The sequence below is a fragment of the Miscanthus floridulus genome, chromosome 4 (assembly GCF_019320115.1).
Source record: "Miscanthus floridulus cultivar M001 chromosome 4, ASM1932011v1, whole genome shotgun sequence".
Taxonomy (NCBI): Eukaryota; Viridiplantae; Streptophyta; class Magnoliopsida; order Poales; family Poaceae; genus Miscanthus; species Miscanthus floridulus.
The window spans coordinates 112548701-112569632 of record NC_089583.1 but is presented as its reverse complement, the minus strand read 5'-3'; the positions used below and the strand labels follow the sequence as shown (position 1 = coordinate 112569632).

Below are 20932 nucleotides of genomic sequence, written 5' to 3'. Positions count from 1 at the left end.
CACCAGAAATCAATCTGCGAACAGGTTCTAGGTCCTGTTGCCACAGTGTAGCTTAGGCAAAGTGGTGCAGCTTTTCTCCTCCCCCGTGGGCTAAATCATACAGAAAAGCATTCGCGAGCCATGGACGTGTAACCCACAATGCACAAATGAGGCCCATACACGCGCACGGGCCACACGGCCCAACTCCCACAAGCCGCTGTGCACTTAACGTCAAAACACGATCCTACGGCCCAGATTCCGCTCGATCGATCGCACCTCGCACGGCACTGTGCCCAGCCGGCATCCGCGCCGTTTTCTCGCGCTCTGAGGCTGAAGTCGCTGAACCGCCTGACCGCCTCGCCCTTCGTCGGATCACCAACGACCGAAGCCATACGATGCCTCCCTGTCCCCGCCACCGCCTCCTCTTTTTCAGCCGCCACCTCTCCACCTCCACGCCGTCTCCCGCGCCGGCCCCCGTGCCTAAGCCCACCGACCCGGCGCTGCTGCTCCGCCTCTGCACGATCCTCTACCAGCAGCAGCACGACCCCGACGACGCGCTGCGCCGCCGCCTCTCCGCGCTGCCGCTGCCCGCCGACATTCGCGAGCTCTTCCTCCAGGCCTCCGCGCGGTTCCCGCTCTCCTGGCGCCCCGTGCACCGCCTCCTCGCGCACCTCTCCACCCTCCACCGCGGCGCCGGCGACGGCGACGGCGGAGGCGGAGGCGCTGGGTTCCCACACTCCCCCGCCACCGCCGCCCGCCTCCTCGACGTCCTCGCCAAGTCCGGGAACATCGACCTGCTCCACTCCACGCTCTTCTCGCTGCCCCGCAGCCTCCTCTCCGCCGCGGCACTCCTCTCCGCCGTGCGGGGGCTCGCCCCCGCCCGCGAGGTCGGGAAGGTCGCCGCGCTCGTGACGCTCTTCCCCGAGTGCCACCGCGCTCGGGTCCTCACGTTCGTCACCGAGATCGCGTGCTCGGAACCGTGCAGGCTCCCTGACGTCGCGGAGAAGGCGATCAAGCGCGCCGAGCACCGGCATGGAGTCGCGCGCACCGGCAGGTGCTGCGACCTGCTGGTCGTAGCGTACTGCCGCGCGGGGTCTCTCGCGGACGCGTGCAGGGTGTGGAATGGCATGGAGAAGCGCGGCCTCGAGCCGGGTGCCGCGGCGTACCAGGAGATCGTGGTAACCATGTTCAAGAACAACCGCGTAGGCGACGCCATGAAGATGTTCGACGGAATGCGGAGGAGCGGAGTGCCGGACAAAGGAGGCGGCTGCTGCTGCGCGGTGGTGTCTTGGCTGTGCAAGGAAGGGAGGGTGTGGGGCGCGTACATGGTGTTGGCAGAAATGGTAAAACGAGGTCTGGAAGTGGATGGTGAGGTGCTGGGAGATTTGGTGTATGGGCTGATGGTGAGGAGAAGAGTGAGGGAAGGATACAGGGTGTTCCATGGCGTTAAGGAGAAGGACATTGCTCTCTACCATGGGTTGATGAAGGGATTGCTGAGGATCAACCGAGCAGGGGAGGCCACCGAGGTATTCAGGGAGATGATCACCAGGGGATGTGAACCGAACATGCACACTTACATCATGTTGCTTCAGGGACACCTTGGGAAGAGGGGTCGGAAGGGGAGGGATCCATTGGTGAATTTTGAGAGCATATTTGTCGGTGGCTTGGTGAAAGCTGGGAGGAAATTGGAGGCGACTAAGTTTGTAGAGAGGACAATGTGGGGTGGGGTAGACGTGCCGAGATTTGACTATAACAAGTTTCTGTACTATTTCTCGAATGAGGAGGGGGCAGTAATGTTTGAAGAGGTAGGCAAGAGATTGAGGGAGGTTGGAGTAATTGATCTTGCAGACATTTTGTCAGCCTATGGTGAGCACATGACCACCAGGGATAGGAGAAGGATGGCAATGAATGGACTTCTCAAATCGGTTTAGGATGTTTGTTCCCAATCATCATCTCAGGAGCTAGGCGCTTGTGATGTTGTATTGTACATCAAAGTAAGTATATTAGATAATCTACTCATGTAGTATTATTGTGGAGGAAAATGCAAATAATTCTTGCTTGCCTTCGTCTTTGTGGTTCTAAGGGTCAAATGGATTAGCATTGGGATGATCTGAGTATTTCCTTTTAGATGATCCATTCATGCTATGTTTGCAGCTTTGCAAGTTTGAATCAAGTCATTTGCACCGCAGTAGTTTTTTTTTTTATCAATATGATTGTGGTATGGTAGCATTAGTCAATAGTAGTTCCTTTTACTTTTGTTTTGTCTCATTTATCATTTCTTTTCCAGTGACTTTCTTTGCCAATAGCAATGTCTAATCTTCGTATTCTAAAGTTTAATGGAAGAAACACGCAAAGATCAGCTATATGGCAGCCTAATTCTTCATTCTTGGAGTCCTCACCAAAAAAGGTATTATTATATTGGTCCTAATTTTGGACCTAAACTTTATTATTATTATTTTTTGTGGGTATTTGCTAGGAACAAAGGAATCCTTGTGTTGCAAGGTACACTTCTAGAAATAAGATTTGTTTATGAAACATAACTTGATGCCAAAATATTAGAGCTTGAAGGTTCTAGTCAGTGTGGTTTTCATGAGGTTTGCTTTATTTGGGTTTTGTTGAGAAAAATCGATAGAGGCCGTTTTTAGACCAAAGGCATTCGCCCAGCTTTATTAGAAAGCGTATCGAACACCCATTAGTCCGGATACTAGGGATTCCAGTTTACAAGATAGAGTGCAACAGTAAAGAAGATTACAGACTTCGACTTCCTTTTCGAACCTTAACTCGACTAACCTGGGAGCTGAGCTCTAAAGCACCTAACAGATAGCTCACTCTTTCACACGACATACTTCACAAAAGCTACCACCACAAAGGGAAAGGAACTAAGACACTACTACGAGATAAGCTAATGCGCATTAGATGAGAGCAGGTTGATCATTTCTTCTGCTACCGGCTCCAACTTCGATTTCAGCAGCGGGCGCCATGACTTGATCAGCATCAAGGACTTGAAGATGATCACTTTAGGGGAAGTGAGAACCTTCTTGTTGATCGCCGTGTCATTCCTCGTCTTCCAGATAGTCCACAGCGCTCCTGCACAAATGAAAAGTGTCGATAGAGGCCGTGATGGGAGTCAAATAGATTTGTATTCTTTTGTAGCTGCTCTGTGCCTCCTTAGCAAACGCCGGCTTGTACCACGGCGACTCTGATGTTGCTTATCTAGAAGCTTAATCAGCTCCACCTCTGTGCCCATGCTGGCAGTGGCTTGTCTGTCTAGTGACAGCAGCCTGCTAAAGAATGTTGTAGTTGCTAGAAGTAGGTAGAAGTATGGCCAGTATGGCCTTGTAGCTGGTAGTGGTAGGTAGTGACCTCATTTACCTCAATTTGATTTTGTTGTAAGGATATAAGGAATATAAGAGGCTAGCTGCACCTGAATTCAGAATTCGGTAGCACCATTTGCATTGTGTCAATGTGTAAGTTATTGCTCTGTTCTCCACCACCTTCTACCTCCGGTGTGTGTGCACGCGCGCTACTAGTGGTAGTGGCATACCTGTGCTCCTAAGCCAGCCAATAGACCATACACTGCCCCTACCTTCAATCCAGCGGCATTCACCTTGCGTGACCTTGTGCATCCCAAAACGGTAATCCCGATTCTTAGTTATTCTTTTGTGGGCAAACTCTTCATTCGTGTGAAAAGCAATGGAGTTAGGACAGGATGGAATGCCGAAGCTAAACATTTCAAGAGGAAGGGCCGATTCACACGAAGACTTGTCGCCAAGGCAAACGATCTAGCAAGATAAACAAGCCCTAACATTGATGTCCCTTGTTCAGCCCCACTGATGTCACATAGAAGAGTGAATCAGATGCTGAGGTTTATCGGGGGTTGATCATGTGTGCCACGGATCCTCCATTAGTACAAGCACCTGGCTCCATACCGTGCTGCGTCACCAATGGTATATGTGCGATGGCACCAACAAACACAAGATTGACGACATGAAAACTGTGTCATGGCGCACAAACAGATACACCGCAAAGAAACAGTTGTACACACATGAAGAATCAATGGTGATAGAGCCATCAAACTTGGATCAGAACCATGACTCGCTCCAATAATCTACGAACACAAAACAAATGAGGGTGCACAAGAATACAAATCCCATGTTATATGAATATCTTGATGAAGTGCAAGCATGTGACGCGCCAAGCCAAAAGGTTAAATAACATCATTTAGGAGATGTATGGGGAGAGAAGAACGTACCCGTAACATAACATGACTTGGAGAACCGGTAAGTGATAACTGATAATAATACTAGTTTAAAAACAGTAGATACAAAATCATTTATATTGATTGGTGATAAATACATAGTCTGCAGGGAAGCAATGAATGTGTGGGTGGAACATGCAAATGACATGAACAAGCTCTTATAGTTCTTCACATATTGCTAGGCGCAAAACCTGCAGTTCCACTGAGACATCAAGGTTGACATAGAGGGAGTAATACATAGCTTATTCTGGAGTCTAGCACGCAAGTAGAATATGCTTCTAAAGGATGAAAGAATACCAACTTTCGAGTGGGTGTTCCAAACCTTAAAAAAAATGCATGGGAGGAAGTAGAACAGGATGCATTATGACAGATATATAGGTTAGGATCAGTGGCGGAGCTGGACTGGCCCAACGCCTAGGGCCACTCCATGGGCTCATTTTGGTAGATTAATTGGGCCTCTTTGGAACAGTGTGCTACAGTGTAGAGAAAATGGGCCAACGCCTGGGGCCGTGGCCATAGTGGCCCTAGGCTTATATCCGCCACTGGTTAGGATAGTCGGGAAAGTTGAGCAATTGTACTTTTATGAGGCAGTGCATGACTAAATTTGGACATGGTTGGTGTTGTAATATATGACAACCCAAGATCAGCAAGAAAACCTGTACCATCAGCAAGAAGTATACTAGAAAGATCAATATTGTTGCTGACGTCAGCAAGAATTACACTATAAATACAAACTCTGTCATTAGTTCTTGCCATGTTGCCTCATTAGTGAGTGGTTCAGCATAGAATTAAGCTTTACCATGATCTATAGTCGGGAATGTTGGTGTTTTTCATTTGAAGAGGTATTTTGCATGTCTTCTCTCAAGTTCTATTGTGCCTCCCTTTATATTACTCTGCAAACTTTACATGATCTATGTGACATTTTGTCATATGCTTGTTAAGTTGGATATGCATCTGTATTGAGGCACACACACAGTCACTACAGAGGTGGGAGATGGAAGAAATACATTATTTTGGAAGGATAAATGGCTACATGGACAGAGTATTGCCCAGATTGCACCTAGACTAGTTGAATTGGTGCCTAGAAGAGTGGCTATAGCAGAAGGACTGCTTTTGACACCTTGACTGATTTGCAATGGGTTACTGATATCTGAGGGGCCTTGTCTGTTGTCGTCTTGGCTGATTACCTCAACCTCTGGGATCTAGTCTCTAACGTAATATTGCAGCCTGAAGTTGATGATTCCCATATTTGGCGTCTTTCCCATATTCGGTCATCATCTTAGGTGCTTGGGCTATCTGGATTGACCGCAATCGGTGTGTTTTCAACGGCATTTCCCCTTCTCTGACTGGTTATATCACTAGCTTTAGAGGAGTTGAGGTTTTGGAGTTTGGCTAGGGCTCGAGGTGTGTCTTATCTCCTTGCCCTTGCGCCGGTTGGTATTTAAAGTTTTATTAGTCGCGTGAGTTTTAGTTCTACTGAGTGTTTCGTGTGTGGGTGTGTGATCTGTATACGGCTCTAACCACCCCCCCCCCCCCCCTTTTTCTTCTTAATATAATGATACGCAGCTCTCGTGCGTGTTCGAGAGAAAAAAAAAAGACACAGTTATTTTTTTAAGGCGAAAAACAGGGGGAGAGGATCCCCACCTGGAATTTCATTTATTAGGGCCTGCATTAGACCTGTCGGGTACTTAAAAGTTTCACATCATTGAACAACATAAGGAACACACAGGTTTAGCAATCCAATTGTGCAATTCTAAAGTTTATACACCCTTGGAAGTTTAGGGCCCTAACTGCACTTTATTCCTTACTTTTGTGTCACTGTTCATATTTCAAAAATTGTTCGCTGTTCAACTTTGGTGTTGTATGGGGTTTTCCGATCAATTTTTTATCATTGGCACAGGTTCTTTTAGAATGCCTTGTTTGTGTTCAAAATTGTGTTTGGATGCAGGGACTAAAGTTTAAGAGGTGTCTCATCGGATGTCACATGGGATGTCGCATAGGGTGTTCGGATACTAATAAAAAAACAAATTACAGAATCCGTCAGTAATCCGCGAGACGAATTTATTAAGCCTAATTAATCCGTCGTTAGCACATGTTACTGTAGCACCACATTGTCAAATCATGGACTAATTAGGCTTAAAAAATTTGTCTCGCAAATTAATCTCAATCTGTGTATTTAGTTTCGTAATTAGTCTATATTTAATACTCCATGCATGTGCCCAAACATCCGATGGGACTAGCGACTAAAGTTTAGGAGGTAGAACCAAACACCCCTGTGCAACTTGTGGTGGGTATCCAAGTGTGCCTGTTTGCAAGGTACCGTGTAGGTGCATTGAAGGTTGCTGACATGTGGGCTCACTCTCCCACCTGGACCACATATCAGTGACTTTCAAATTTTCAATGCACCTGCAGGCTATTGGAGTATGTGTGTATTAAGGCCCATATATGGCCCATGTATGACTCCCATATAGCTACCCTTCCAGGGTTAGCCCAAGAAAAAGGAATTACAATTCTATCATGGTATCAGCTTATGTTTTCCCTTTCCTCCCTCTCCCAGCCGCCAGGCAGGCAGCCGCCGCCGGCAGCCGCTGCCGCCATGGCCGGTGGCCCACCACCTCCTCCCCCTCCCTCCTACTTCCACTGCTTCCCCCCTCTTCCTTCCACCTGGGCGCAAATCACGAGCCGCGCGCGCCCCGGAGACCCAGCCACCGCCGCCGCTTCTCTTCTCGCCGCCGTGGCCCTTCCCGGCGCGGATGCGGGCTTCCCCGGCGCGGCTGCGGGCCTCCCCGGCGCGGCTGCGGGCCTCCCCGGCGCGGATGCGGGCGGCGCGGCTGCGGACGGGGCGGATGCGGGCCTCCCCGGCGCGGATGCGGGCGGCGCAGATGCTCGCGCGGCTGCGGGCTTCCACCGACGACGCCGCACGCGCGCGCGCGGACTTCCAGGCTCCTTTTCCCGCCCCGCCTCCTCTGCCATTTCACGCAGCGCCTCCACCGGACTCCGCCCTCGCAGCGGCTCTCAGTCACCGCCCGGGCCGCTGCCGCGGAGGGCCAGGCACGCCTGCGCGCGGCGGCCCAAGCCTGGGAGCGGGAGCGCGATGCGGCCGATGTTCTGGCCCGTCAGATCGCCGAGGCGGAGCAACTCCTCGTCCATCCGTTGTACCACGACACCACTGCCACCTCGTCTGCTTCACAGTCCGTCCCCTACAGTGGCTCTCTGGCCCAACTCGGCTGATCCCCTCGTCGCGCAGCTGCACTACCAAGCCGGTGGTGTCCAGAACATCCGGAGCCTGGTTCCTTTCGTCCTCGACCCTGAGTCGCCCTCCTACGCCCGCTGGCGGGACCTGGTCCTTCTCATCCTCCGCCGCTACGCCCTCGACGACCACGTCCTCACCGACGCCCCGCCTGCGGCTCGAACCCCTTCATGGCTGCGTCTCGACAGCATCGTCCTCTCGTGGATCCTGGGGACCATCTCCCTCGACCTTCACGACCTCGTCCGCAGCACCCCTGAGAGCACCGCCCGCCGGGCCTGGCTGGCGCTCGAGGGCCAGTTCCTGGGCAACGCCGAAGCCCGGGCCCTGCGTCTCGACGCAAGCTTCCGCACCTTCGTCCAGGGCGACCTCTCCGTTGGCGAGTACTGCCGGAAGATGAAGACCATGGCAGACTCCCTCGGTGACCTTGGCTGGGCCGTGGAGGACCGGATCTTGGTCCTCAACGTCCTTCGCGGCCTCAACGAGCGGTACAAGCCACCTCCGCACCTAGGATTACCCGGCAGCGGCCCTTTCCCACCTTCCTCCAGGTCCGTGACGACCTTGTCATGGAGGAGCTCACTCAGGGCATCACGCCTGGGTCACTACCCGCTGCCGGGGTCCTCGTCTCCCTCGACTGCTCTTGCCGCCACTCCTCCGCCACGTCCTTCCGCTCCACCAGCGTCGTCCCTTCTTGGTCCTCCTCCTCCCGGGCCGAGCGGGGGTGGGGGGGGGGCCGTGGCGGCCGTCGTCGACGCGGGGGGGGGGGGGGGGGGCGTGGTGCGGGCCCTGGCCTGTGGGAGTACTCCGACGGCTCCACGGGGTACACCCTGGCCCTCCTTCAACAACCCTTGGTCAGGGCGCATCTCCATGTGGCCCTTCCGGGCTCCCGGGGGCGAGCCTGGTCCACCGGCGGCCATGCTCACCGGCGCCGTCCCAGTCGCCCCGTTCTTGTCGCCGTGGGCTCCACCTACCTGGACCACGCCAGGGCCTGTCGGTTGGGACCCGACGGCTTTGGCCCGCTCTTTCGGCACCATGACCCTGACTCCTCCAGTCGGCCCAGACTGGATCGCCGACTCGGGTGCTACCTTCCACACCACCCCCAACCCTGGTATACTCTCTTCTGTTCATCCTCCTTCCTCCCACCCTTCGTCCTATCATGGTCGCCAATGGTTCGTGTCTTCCTGTCACTTCCGTGGGTGCCGCTCACACTCATGGACTCTTTTCGTCTTCCGGATGTCCTTGTTGCTCCCTCTATGGTTCACAACCTCCTTTCTATTCGTCGTTTTACAGCTGACAATTCATGTTCTGTTGAATTTGACTCATCTGGTCTTACTGTGAAGGATTTGGCTTCCCGGCGTCCTCTTCTCCGATGTGACAGCACGGGGCCCCTTTACACCCTTCGGTTTCCTGCGTCTGCTTCCTCCGCTTCGCCCTCCGCTTCGTCAGCTGCTTTTGCCGCCACCACTTCATCCACTACATGGCACCGGCGTCTTGGGCATCCTGGCCGTAATGCTTTGACCCAGCTTAGTCGTAGTTCCGACATACCATGTACTCGGGCTCACGATGAGCACTTGTGTCAGGCATGCCAACTGGGCCGTCATGTTCGTCTTCCTTTCCCTACCTCCTCTTCCCATGCGACCCATATTTTTGATCTTGTACATTGCGACCTATGGACGTCACCTGTTATGAGCATTTCTGGCTATAAATACTATCTTGTCGTGCTTGATGATTTCTCTCATTATTCTTGGACTTTTCCCTTGCGTGCTAAGTCTGATGCATTCCCCACGCTTCTCCACTTTTTCGCCTGGGTGTCTACTCAGTTCGGCCTCACCATCAGGGCCGTTCAGTGTGACAATGGGCGTGAGTTCGATAACTCCAACTCTCGTGCTTTCTTCCTCTCTCACGGTGTGCAGTTACGCATGTCATGTCCCTACACCTCCTCCCAGAACGGTAAGGCTGAGCGCATGATTCGCACCACGAACGACACCATGCACACCCTTCTGTTCCAGGCTTCGCTTCCTGCTCACTTCTGGGCTGAGAGTTTGCACACCTCCACCTACCTCCTTAACCGCCTACCTTCCGTTGCCTGTCCGGCTCCCACTCCACACCACGCTCTCTTCGGTACCCCCCCTCGTTACGATCACCTTCGTGTCTTCGGGTGTGCGTGTTACCCTAACACCACTGCCACTGCTCCCCACAAGCTGGCTCCCCGTTCGACTCAGTGTGTCTTCCTCGGGTACTCCCCGGATCACAAGGGGTACCGTTGCTTTGACCTCACCTCTCGTCGGATCCTCATCTCTCGCCACGTGGTGTTTGACGAGTCCGTCTTCCCTTTCTCCACCACCTCCCCACCCCCCTCCACCACCGACCTTGACCTCTTCTCCCTATTTCCCACTGACACGGTGGACCAGCCACCATTGCCGTTGTGTCCTGCAGGTACTACTCCACCGTGCCCTTCGCCGGCTCCGTGCTCCGGCTCGACGCCCTCTGGTGCGGCCCCTGACCCTGCGCCCAGCGCGGGTCCGGCGGCGCTGGACTCCGGTGCTGCTCCTGGCCCTACGCCCTGCGCGGGTCCGGAGACCTCGGCTTCAGCACCTGCTGCGCGTTTCGCACAGCCGGTGCGTGTCTACCACCGCCGAGTGCGTCCGGCTCCGCTGCATCCGGAGCCGGCCCCGCCACCACCGTCGCCGCCTCGGTCACCACCGGTGGCCTCTTCTCCGCCGTCGACACCTACGCCGCCACCTCCGCCCCTGGTTGCCCGTGTCGCGCAGTCGGTGTACCACCCGCCTCTCCTGCACCGACCCCCGCGTCATGTTCACCCTATGGTGACGCGGTACGCGGCTGGTACCCTGCGGCCCCTGGCTCTCGCAGCGATGCCAGGCGAGCCGCAGGTCTCTCCTGTACCCTCTTCCGTTCGCGCCGCCTTGTCAGATCTGCACTGGCGTCGCGCGATGGAGGAGGAGTACGCGGCACTCCTCGCCAACCAGACATGGGATCTGGTGCCCCGTCCGCCTGGCTCCAACGTTGTTACCGGCAAGTGGATCTGGACACACAAGCGGCGGGCTGATGGTTCCCTTGATCGGTACAAGGCTCGCTGGGTTCTCCGGGGTTTCACTCAACGCCCTGGCGTCGACTACGATGAGACGTTCAGTCCAGTGGTGAAGCCGGCTACCGTCCGCACGGTTCTCTCACCGGCTCTCTCTCGCACCTGGCACGTGCACCAGCTCGACGTCAAGAATGCCTTTCTGCACGGTACTCTGACTGAGACAGTCTACTGCAGCCAGCCTGCGGGCTTCGTTGACTCTTCTCGTCCTGATATGGTCTGCCGGCTCAACAAGTCCCTCTACGGCCTCAAGCAGGCCCCTCGGGCTTGGTACTCTCGGTTTGCTGCTTACCTGCTGACATTGGGATTCGTGGAGGCAAAGTCAGATACTTCTCTGTTTATCTATCACCACGGCGCTGAGACTGCCTATCTGCTGCTCTATGTTGATGACATTGTGCTCACAGCCTCCAGTCCGTCACTCCTCCGGCGTATCATCACCTCTCTTCAACAGGAGTTCGCTATGAAGGATCTTGGTGTGCTCCATCACTTCCTCGGCGTCACAGTTCAGCCTCGTCCCACCGGTCTCCTTCTTCACCAGCGACAGTACACTCTTGATATCCTGGAGCGAGCTGGGATGACTGACTGTAAGCCCTGCTCCACTCCAGTTGACACTCAGGCCAAGCTGTCAGAGGCAGCGGGCAACCCAGTACCAGACCCCACTGCGTACCGGAGCCTTGAAGGAGCACTTCAGTGCCTCACCTTCACCAGGCCAGACATCACCTATGCAGTTCAGCAGATATGCCTCCACATGCATGATCCCCGAGAGCCCCACCTCACTGCTCTCAAGCGCCTCCTCCGCTACCTCCGAGGCACTGTCGACTACGGCCTGCTACTCCACCGGTCTCACTCCACCGATCTCGTCGTCTACACTGACGCCGACTGGGCCGGGTGTCCAGACACTCGACGCTCCACTTCCGGCTATGCTGTTTTTCTGGGCGGCAACCTGGTGTCCTGGTCGTCCAAGCGCCAGCCGGTGGTCTCCCGTTCCAGTGCCGAGGCGGAGTACCGCGCTGTCGCTAACGGCGTGGCGGAGGCCTCCTGGCTCCGCCAACTTCTTGCCGAGCTCCACAGTCCCCTCTCCCGGAGCACGCTTGTTTACTGCGACAACGTCAGTGCGGTGTACCTCTCCACCAACCCTGTTCAGCACCAGCGGACCAAGCATGTGGAGATCGACCTTCACTTTGTCCGCGATCGGGTCGCCATCGGCGATGTTCGGGTCCTCCACGTCCCGACCGCCTCCCAGTTTGCCGACATCTTCACCAAGGGCCTCCCGTCCTCCACATTCTCCGAGTTTCGCTCTAGCCTCAACATCACCGGTGGCTAGTTGCGTCTGTGGGGGGGCTCGTGTGTGTTCTTCTTTTCATGTCCAGTCTGCAACTCCGCTGTGACGGTAGTTCAAACTGCGGGGGGGTGTTGGAGTATGTGTGTATTAAGGCCCATATATGGCCCATGTATGACTCCGATATAGCTACCCTTCCAGGGTTAGCCCAAGAAAAAGGAATTACAATTCTATCACAGGCTGCAGTATGGCAGAACATATTGTTCCGTTAAAAACAAGTATACTAGATAAACAATAGCGGATTCAGTCAACTATTCACACTTTTTTTAGGAAAGTCCAGCATTCTTTTTTTGATTTTAAGAACCATTCGGATGTGCAATGCATTCAGTTGACTCTGATATGCTTTCTTAAGAAGCAGGGCTACTCTTCCTCTAAGAGACTCTGTACAGGCATTCAGATCTCCATATCTCTCACCCAGCGTTCATTTGAGGCTACGCAAACAGAAGCAGGGGTTATAACCTGGTTTGTTCTTTCATCCAGCTTTTCTTTTCTTTTCTTTTTTTGAAGGAACTTTCATTGTGAGGTCCCAATAACAAAATAGGGTTTGGTTTTCTTTTCTTTACTTTTCCCAGCTCTTGTTTTGTTCGATCTTTTGCTAGAGAAATGGAGCGTGCGGTTGTTAGTGCTGCAGAAGGTGCCATCCATACTCTCCTGGGGAAGCTGGGCACACTTCCTGTGCAAGAAACCCAGCTTCTAGGTGGTTTCCGGAGTGAATTGCAATATTTGAAGGATGAGCTAGAGAGCATGACAGCCTTCCTTCAGGACCTTGCTGAGAGAAATGAACAACGCAAGCAAGTTAAGATTTGGATGAAGCAAGTGCGTGAGATTGCATATGATGTGGAGGATTGTATTGATGAATTTGAACACCACCTTGGCAACAGCAATGGCAATCATAGTAGTGGTGGCCCTGTAGCGATCTTCTGCAGGATGACTCACGTATTGCTGACCACCAGGTTGCGGCATAGGATTGCCAAACAAATCCATGAACTTAAAATGCAGCAGCAACAACAACAACAACAAAGCCTTTAAGTCCCAAACAAGTTAGGATAGGCTAGAGTTGAAACCCAACAGAAGCAATCAAGGTTCAGGCATGTGAATAGCTGTCTTCCAAGCACTCCTATCTAAGGCTAAGTCTTTGGGTATATTCCATCCTTTCAAGTCTCCTTTTATTGCCTCTACCCAAGTCAATTTCGGTCTTCCTCTGCCTCTCTTCACGTTACTATCCTGACTTAGGATTCCACCACGCACCGGTGCATCTGGAGGTCTCCGTTGCACATGTCCAAACCATCTCAACCGGTGTTGGATAAGCTTTTCTTCAATTGGCGCTACCCCTAATCTCTCACGTATATCATCGTTCCGAACTCGATCCCTTCTTGTATGACCGCAAATCCAACGCAATATACGCATTTCCGCGACACTTAGCTGTTGAATATGTCGTCTTTTCGTAGGCCAACATTCTGCACCATACAACATAGCAGGTCTAATCGCCGTCCTATAAAACTTGCCTTTTAGCTTCTGTGATACCCTTTTGTCACATAGGACACCAGACGCTTGCGCCACTTCATCCACCCTGTTTTGATTCTATGGCTAACATCTTCATCAATATCCCCGTCCCTCTGTAGCATTGATCCTAAATATTGAAAGGTATCCTTCCTAGGCACTACTTGACCTTCCAAACTAACATCTTCCTCCTCCCGAGTAGTAGTGCTGAAGTCACATCTCATATACTCAGTTTTAGTTCTACTAAGTCTAAAACCTTTGGACTCAAAAGTCTCCCGCCATAACTCCAGCTTCTGATTCACTCCTGTCCGGCTTTCATCAACTAGCACTACATCGTCCGCGAAAAGCATACACCAAGGGATGTCCCCTTGTATGTCCCTTGTGACCTCATCCATCACTAAAGCAAACAAATAAGGGCTCAAAGCTGACCCTTGATGTAGTCCTATCCTTATCGGGAAGTCATCCGTGTCTCCATCACTTGTTCAAACTCTAGTCACAATATTGTTGTACATGTCCTTAATGAGCCTGACATACTTCGTTGGGACTTTATGTTTGTCCAAAGCCCACCACATAACATTCCTTGTTATTTTATCATAAGCCTTCTCCAAGTCAATAAAAACCATGTGTAGATCCTTCTTCTTCTCCCTATACCGCTCCATAACTTGTCTTATTAAGAAAATGGCTTTCATGGTTGACCTTCCGGGCATGAAATCAAATTGGTTCATAGAGACCCGCGTTATTGCTCTCAAGCGATGCTCAATAACTCTCTCCCATAGTTTCATAGTATGGCTCATCAACTTAATTCTCCGATAATTTGTACAACTTTGAATATCCCCTTTATTCTTGTAGACCGGTACCAATATACTTCTCCTCCACTTATCAGGCATCTTGTTCGATCGAAAAATATGGTTGAACAGCTTGGTTAACCATACTACAGCTATGTCCCCGAGGCATCTCCACACCTCGATTGGGATACCATCCGGTCCCATCGCCTTACCTCCTTTCATCCTTTTCAACGCCTCTCTGACCTCAGATTCTTGGATTCTCCGCACAAAGCGCCTATTGGTGTCATCAAAAGAGTCATCCAACTGAAAGGTTGTGTCCTATATTCTCACCATTGAACAATTTATCAAAATACTCTTGCCATCGATGTCGGATCTTATCCTCCTTTACCAAGAGATGCTCCCTTTCATCCTTAATGCACTTAACTGGTTGAAGTCCCGTGTCTTTCTCTCACGAACCCTAGCCATCCTATAAATGTCCTTCTCTACTTCCTTCGTACTCAAATGTTGGTAAAGATCCTCGTACGCTCTACCCTTTACCACACTTACAGCTCGCTTTGCAGTCTTCTTTGCCACCTTGTACTTCTCTATGTTGTCCACACTCCTGTCATGGTACAAGCGTTTATAGCATTCTTTCTTCTCCTTAATAGCCCTTTGGACTTCCTCGTTCCACCACCAAGTATCTTTAGCCTCGCGTCCCCTTCCTTTGGTTACTCCACACATCTCTGAGGCTACCTTCCGAATGTTGGTTGCCATCTTGTCCCACATATTGTTTATGTCGTCTTCTTCCTTCCAAGAGCCCTCTTTGATAACCCTTTCGCTAAATACCTCTGACGTCTCCCCTTTCAGTTTCACCACTTTGTTCTTTTAATCTTAGCTTGTTTATCCCTACGGGCACGCACCTGAAAATGAAAATCTACCACTAAAAGCTTATGTTGAGAAACAACATACTCCCCTGGTATCACCTTGCAATCCAAGCATGCTCGTTTGTCCTTTCTTCTTGCGAGGACAAAGTCAATCTGGCTACAGTGTTGTCCACTACTGAAGGTCACTAGATGAGATTCTCTCTTCCTAAAGAAAGTGTTGGTTATCATCAGGTCAAAAGCTACCGCGAAGTCTAGAACTTCCTCCCCCTCCTGATTCCTACTATCATACCCAAAACCTCCATGAACTGCCTCGAAACCTGCGCTTGTAGTACCTATATGCCTATTAAGATCTCCTCCTATAAAAAGCTTCTCACTACTAGGTATAGCTCTAACCAGGCCATCTAAGTCTTCCCAGAACTGTCTCTTAGCACTCTCGTCGAGGCCTACTTGGGGGGCATACGCACTAATTACGTTCAAGACCATATCACCAACGACAAGCTTGACTAAGATAATCCTATCTCCTTGCCTTCTCACTCCCACCACACTATTCTTGAAGCTCTTATCAATCAAAACTCCTACTCCATTTCTATTCGCGACTGTCCCTGTGTACCAAAGCTTGAAACCTGTATTGTCCACCTTCTTCGCCTTCTGACCCTTCCATTTAGTCTCTTGAACGCATAATATATTTACACGCCTCCTAGTCGCGGTATCAACTAATTCTCTTAACTTACCTGTAAGTGACCCTACATTCCAACTACCTAAACGGATCCTAGTTGGTTCGACTAGCTTCCTTACCCTTCGCACCCGTCGACTCTGATGCGAAGACCCTTGCTCATTTTTCACTACACCCGGGCGCCGATGTAGCGCGCCACTAAGGAAGCGACGACCCGATCCTTGGTTACTTGACACCATGTCCAGATCACGACACGGCGCGTCACGGGGGTGACAACCCAGCCCTTGCCCATTTAACACCATACCCGGGTTCCGATATGGCGCGTCGCTAAGAGGGTTACGCCCCAACGATTTTCCTTCGGGTTTCATCTCCATTTAAGTGGCTAAGTTTTTGTATTGGCTCGCCACGCCTAACACAACCCTCCTCCTTTACCAGGGCTTGGGACCTGCTATGCTAGGACACCAAAGACGCCCCACCATAGGCGGAGTTTCCATGAACTTAAAATGCGCGCTAGAGATATAAGTGACCGAAATTCAAGGTAACTCGCACCATCTCACTTTCTAACAATATGAACAGCTTCCATGCTGTTGCTCTTTTACCCTTTTTATTAAGGATTCATTTTTTTAACACAATGGCAAATCTGGAATAGGACACCTAAAGTATCTCTAATTTGACCTTTTCTTTGTTTGCACCTTTATCTTTTTTATTGATATATAAAATCAGTAGGGGTTTTACTTTTACCCCTCCTGATTCCTCAAAAAAGAAATCTTTTCTAAGATTAGATGAACGTTATGTTCATTGTGAGAAGCCAAGAGGTATGGCAGGGTAAAACTGTATTTGATGGTCAACTGATTGAGAGTAATTGCTGGAAAAGGTGTCATCCCTTATCTCAACATGGCTATTATTTTAGAGCTCATCCAGCACTGGAAACCATTTCTTTCAAAAAAAGGCATGTGCTCTGCAAGAATTATCTGCTGTTCAATCCAGTTATATGCATAACTTGTAAATGTGAGATAACAAGGGCATTATATAGATTTTTTTTTGTCGAGATAAGTAGAAGTGTATAGATTGATAAAGCCTCCTAATAAATGATATTATGTATTTAATGAACTTTTTTACCAGTGTGAGTATAATGTCAAAAACTTTACCTCGTAGAATGAACTTTGCATGCTTGGCATCAAGTTCCTGCATCATTCTGCATATACTGTAGATATATACTTATCAACTAAAGTCAACACTATCCTTTTTTATCCTCGTTAGTACTTTGATAATATGCTTCCATATGGCCAAGAAACTAGCTGTTTTCTGTACTGTTGTTACAACTATTAACTTCTGCAGGTATAATGGCAATCATCACATGTTTGGAGCTGCTGGGAACAGCACAGCTGCTTATGACACCCCAGCTAATCATTTAGATCTCGATCTTCACAGAGCTGCACTCTTTCCAGAGAGAAGACAGCTTGTAGGCATTGAACCACGCCAGGAAAATCTTGTGCAATGGTTGATGGAGGAAAACTTACAACAATTGCGAGTCATATCCATATTCTGTTTCGGTGGTTTGGGAAAGACAACTCTTGCTATGACAATATACCAAAGTCTATCTGCAAAAGGTGGACGTTTTCAATGTCATGCTTTTGTAACTGTGTCCCAGAGATTTGATGTCAAGATGCTGATGAGACACATTCTCAGACAAATTATCCAGCCAGTTTATCAAAAGGGTTTTCATGAGCCGAGAGCTAGTGAAACATCCTTGGAAGACCTTCTCAAGGGCATGGAAGCATGGGACGTGGGGCAACTTGCAAGCATGCTGAGGCAGCAATTGGAAAACAAGATATATCTAATTGTTCTTGATGATGTTTGGAGCATAGCTGCATGCGAAGCTATTCGATTTTCTCTGCCTGACTAAACAATGGTAGCAGAATACTGGTTACAACGTGAATCAGAGCTGTAGCACACACCTGTTGTTTCCATGAGTATGACCGAGCTTACGAAATCGAACCTCTCACAGATCATGAATCCAGAGACTTGTTCTTTAAAAGGATATTTGGCAGTACAGTTAATCGCCCGGATAACTTAAAGGAAATTTCAGAAAAGATCTTGGGAAAATGTGGGGGTGCACCCTTAGCTATAGTGAGCATAGCAGGTCTCTTGGTCAGTAAGCCAGTGCTAAGTAAAGATCAGTGGCAGCAAATTTATAGCTCTCTTGGATCGGAGCTTGAAACTAGTCCATCACTTGAGAGATTGAAGAAAATACTTGAGCTAAGCTATAATGATCTTCCTTACCACTTGAAAACTTGTTTCTTATATTTAAGTGTTTACCCTGAGGACCATATTATCAGAAGGAAAAGTGTACTGAGACGATGGGTAGCCGAACGCTTTGTGACTGAAAAGCGTGGACTTAGTGTCTTTGAAGTGGCAGAAAGCTACTTCGACGAGAGCTTTACTGGGAAGGTCAAAACATTACGAGTTCATGACGTGATGTTAGAGATTATTGTGTCAAGGTCAATTGAAGAGAATTTTATCACTCTGGTAGGTGAACAGCACATTTCAGTGCCACAAGAGAAAATTCGGCGACTATCTGTTCACAGTGGAGACATGAAAGATATTGCAACAAGAAAGATGTTATCCCATGTCCGGTCCTTGAGCATATTCTCTGGTGGAGAAACACTGCAGTTTGGTTGGATGAAACTATTGAGAATATTAGATTTAGAAGGTTATGGAATTCTGAGGAATAGAGATCTCAAAAATGTATGCAGCCTCTTTCAGTTGTGGAGTATCTTAGTCTCAGAAAATCGCACATCATGGAACTCCCCGCACAAATAGGAAACCTGCAGAAGTTGGAGACTCTGGATATAAGGGAAACGGGTGTCAAGCATTTGCCTCCAGGCATTACCTATCTTCCTCACTTAATAAACTTACTTGGAGGGAGAAGATTTTACAATCGCAATGGATTGTGGCCTGTTTCTGAGTTTTGGGGGTTGCATGTCCCTAACAAAATTGGCAATTTGGATGCACTTGAAACACTTGAGCAGGTAGAAATCACAGAGTATGCTTCCCATTCCATTAGTGAGCTGGGGAAATTATCTCGTTTGAGGAAGCTTGGGGTAATGATGTTTGTTGATGATGACAACAGCTGGGCATCCTTGATGTCTGCACTTGAGAATATAAGTAGCAGCTTATGCTCATTATTACTTTGGCGTCCTGATGGGACAGTAAACTTCAATTCTCTTGATTCATTATCAAGACCACCATTGTTTATGAGAAGTGTCGACTTTCGTGGTCAGTTAAGAAAACTACCGAAGTGGTTCCCATCTCTTTCTAACCTCACTGAGTTAACCCTTCGTGCAACCGAACTAAGTGCAAAGGAAGACCTGGAGGTGCTTGCACGGTTGCCTAGCCTAATCTACCTTCGGTTGCATCACAGTGCATATGTTGAAACCTAATTTGCTGTTGCTGCATCAGAATTCCCAGTTCTTAAGTTGCTTGTCATTCATCTTGCCATGTTTGAAGCTTGGAGGGCAAGATTTCATGAAGGTGCCTTGCCTAGGCTTGAAAAGCTAGAACTGTCATTGTTTGAACAAGCTTCCATCCAAGAGGTTTCTGGTATAGAGTTCCTTCCTAATCTTAAGGAGGTTTCGGTTTCTGCTTGTCCAGACAACACTATGGAGGATGTCATTCAATCTCTGAAGGATGATGCCGAGAAGCGAGAAGAACCCTAGTAAGCCCACTGTCACTTTCAATACGAAAAAGTGGGTACCGATGAAGGCAAGGACAGATCCACCTTAGATCATAGGGGGAACCTATGGTCTTCATATTTAGACAACTCTGATGATTTGTAATCTCTGATCACTCCCTTCCATAACTGAATTATTATGTCTCTGCAATGCTGTCGGTTGCACTCACCTTTGGTCCTGTAGTTTCGTCTCACCGTTGTTGGAGTATCATCATTGATTCTGTCATTAACTCATTAAGATGCAGTGTTGTCATGAAACAATAGCAGCACAGTTGCAATTTTTCTTTTGAAAAAAAGGAGGATAAATTGCCAATACAAATCAAATTAATCTGTGAATTATGTAGAAGTGTCTTTCTAGCCTGCCCCAACTTGCCTAGGACAGGAAGGCTTTTTTTTTTTCTTTTTAAGTATGTTTGATTTTGCTGTTATGCAATTTGATGTTCAAAAGCGACAATAATTTCTCTGGCTCTAAAGAGAAGTCCACAAATGCTGCCTAAATGTGCTTCACCAATAATCTTGTTACGGAATGTATATATAAAAAAAGAGTCGTATCGCGATTATGATTCAGATGCTACAAAAGAGCGATTTGCCAACAATTTTATTGCCAAGGGCGAACAGAGGGGATGCTGTTGATATGATGAAAATGGAAGGGTGAAACACTTGGGTAGCGTTTGGTTAGGGCAGGACAGATACAAGGTGAGAGATCTTCCTTCATCTACTGATTGATTTGGAGACACGGGGGACGAAGTAAGAAAATGTTCTCTCCAGATTTTGAGTCCAAACATCCCCAAAGTTTGAGCAGGCCACCTCGTCCTCATTTAACTCTTCTTCGCATCGTGGTAAGCCATGACGCGCAGGGGGGCAAAGGGGGAATGGAGCATGGAGGGCGAGGGTGAGGCCAGGAACGCCCGGCGGGGGCGGTCATGGCAATCGGAGGCAAGAGCGGCTTGCGGGTGAAGGACAAAGAAGACAGTGATGGAGGATGACATGCGGGCCCCACTTAGCTGTCTAACAGATTGAGGGCATGTTCGCTTGAACTTATCAGCCGGCTTATCAGAGTATTTTTCTCTCACAACAAAACAGCTTCAGCCGGCTTATCAGTCGGCTTTAATATCAGCCGAACAGACCCTTAATATGATCATATATCCTCTCCCTCTACGTCCCTTCTACCGAACATAAAACAAAACAGCTTCAGCCGGCTTATCAGTCGGCTTTAATGCCAGCCGAATAGGCCCTTAAAATGATCATATATCCTCTCCCTCTACGTCCCTTCTATCGAACACAAAACACGGACACAAACAAGGATACAGAACGGGGACATTCTCACTCAACCAAACACAAACATGAAATGATCTCATTCCAGAAAAAGATCTCCCTCCCCGTCCCATGTACCAAACCAAATGCAAAACAGGAACATTAACCAAACACAAAGATGTCATAGGGACGCTTCCA

At 49.5% G+C, this 20932-nt stretch overlaps 2 protein-coding genes and 1 pseudogene across 2 annotated transcripts; all 3 read left to right on the top strand.

Annotated features, from left to right (window-relative positions):
* The first annotated feature begins 341 nt into the window (after window positions 1–341).
* Window positions 342–17222, top strand: LOC136550359 (putative pentatricopeptide repeat-containing protein At1g26500). Its single transcript, XM_066541907.1, has 3 exons — window positions 342–1973; window positions 2267–2386; window positions 17086–17222. Exon 1 carries the CDS (start codon window positions 375–377, stop codon window positions 1908–1910), a length of 1536 nt encoding a protein of 511 aa, XP_066398004.1. The 5' UTR covers window positions 342–374; the 3' UTR covers window positions 1911–1973; window positions 2267–2386; window positions 17086–17222.
* On the top strand, window positions 12530–12955 carry LOC136549099 (disease resistance protein PIK6-NP-like). Its single transcript, XM_066540398.1, has one exon. It carries the CDS (start codon window positions 12530–12532, stop codon window positions 12953–12955), a length of 426 nt encoding a protein of 141 aa, XP_066396495.1.
* LOC136550358 (disease resistance protein Pik-2-like) lies at window positions 16579–19586 on the top strand (annotated as a pseudogene).
* Window positions 19587–20932: the final 1346 nt, after the last annotated feature.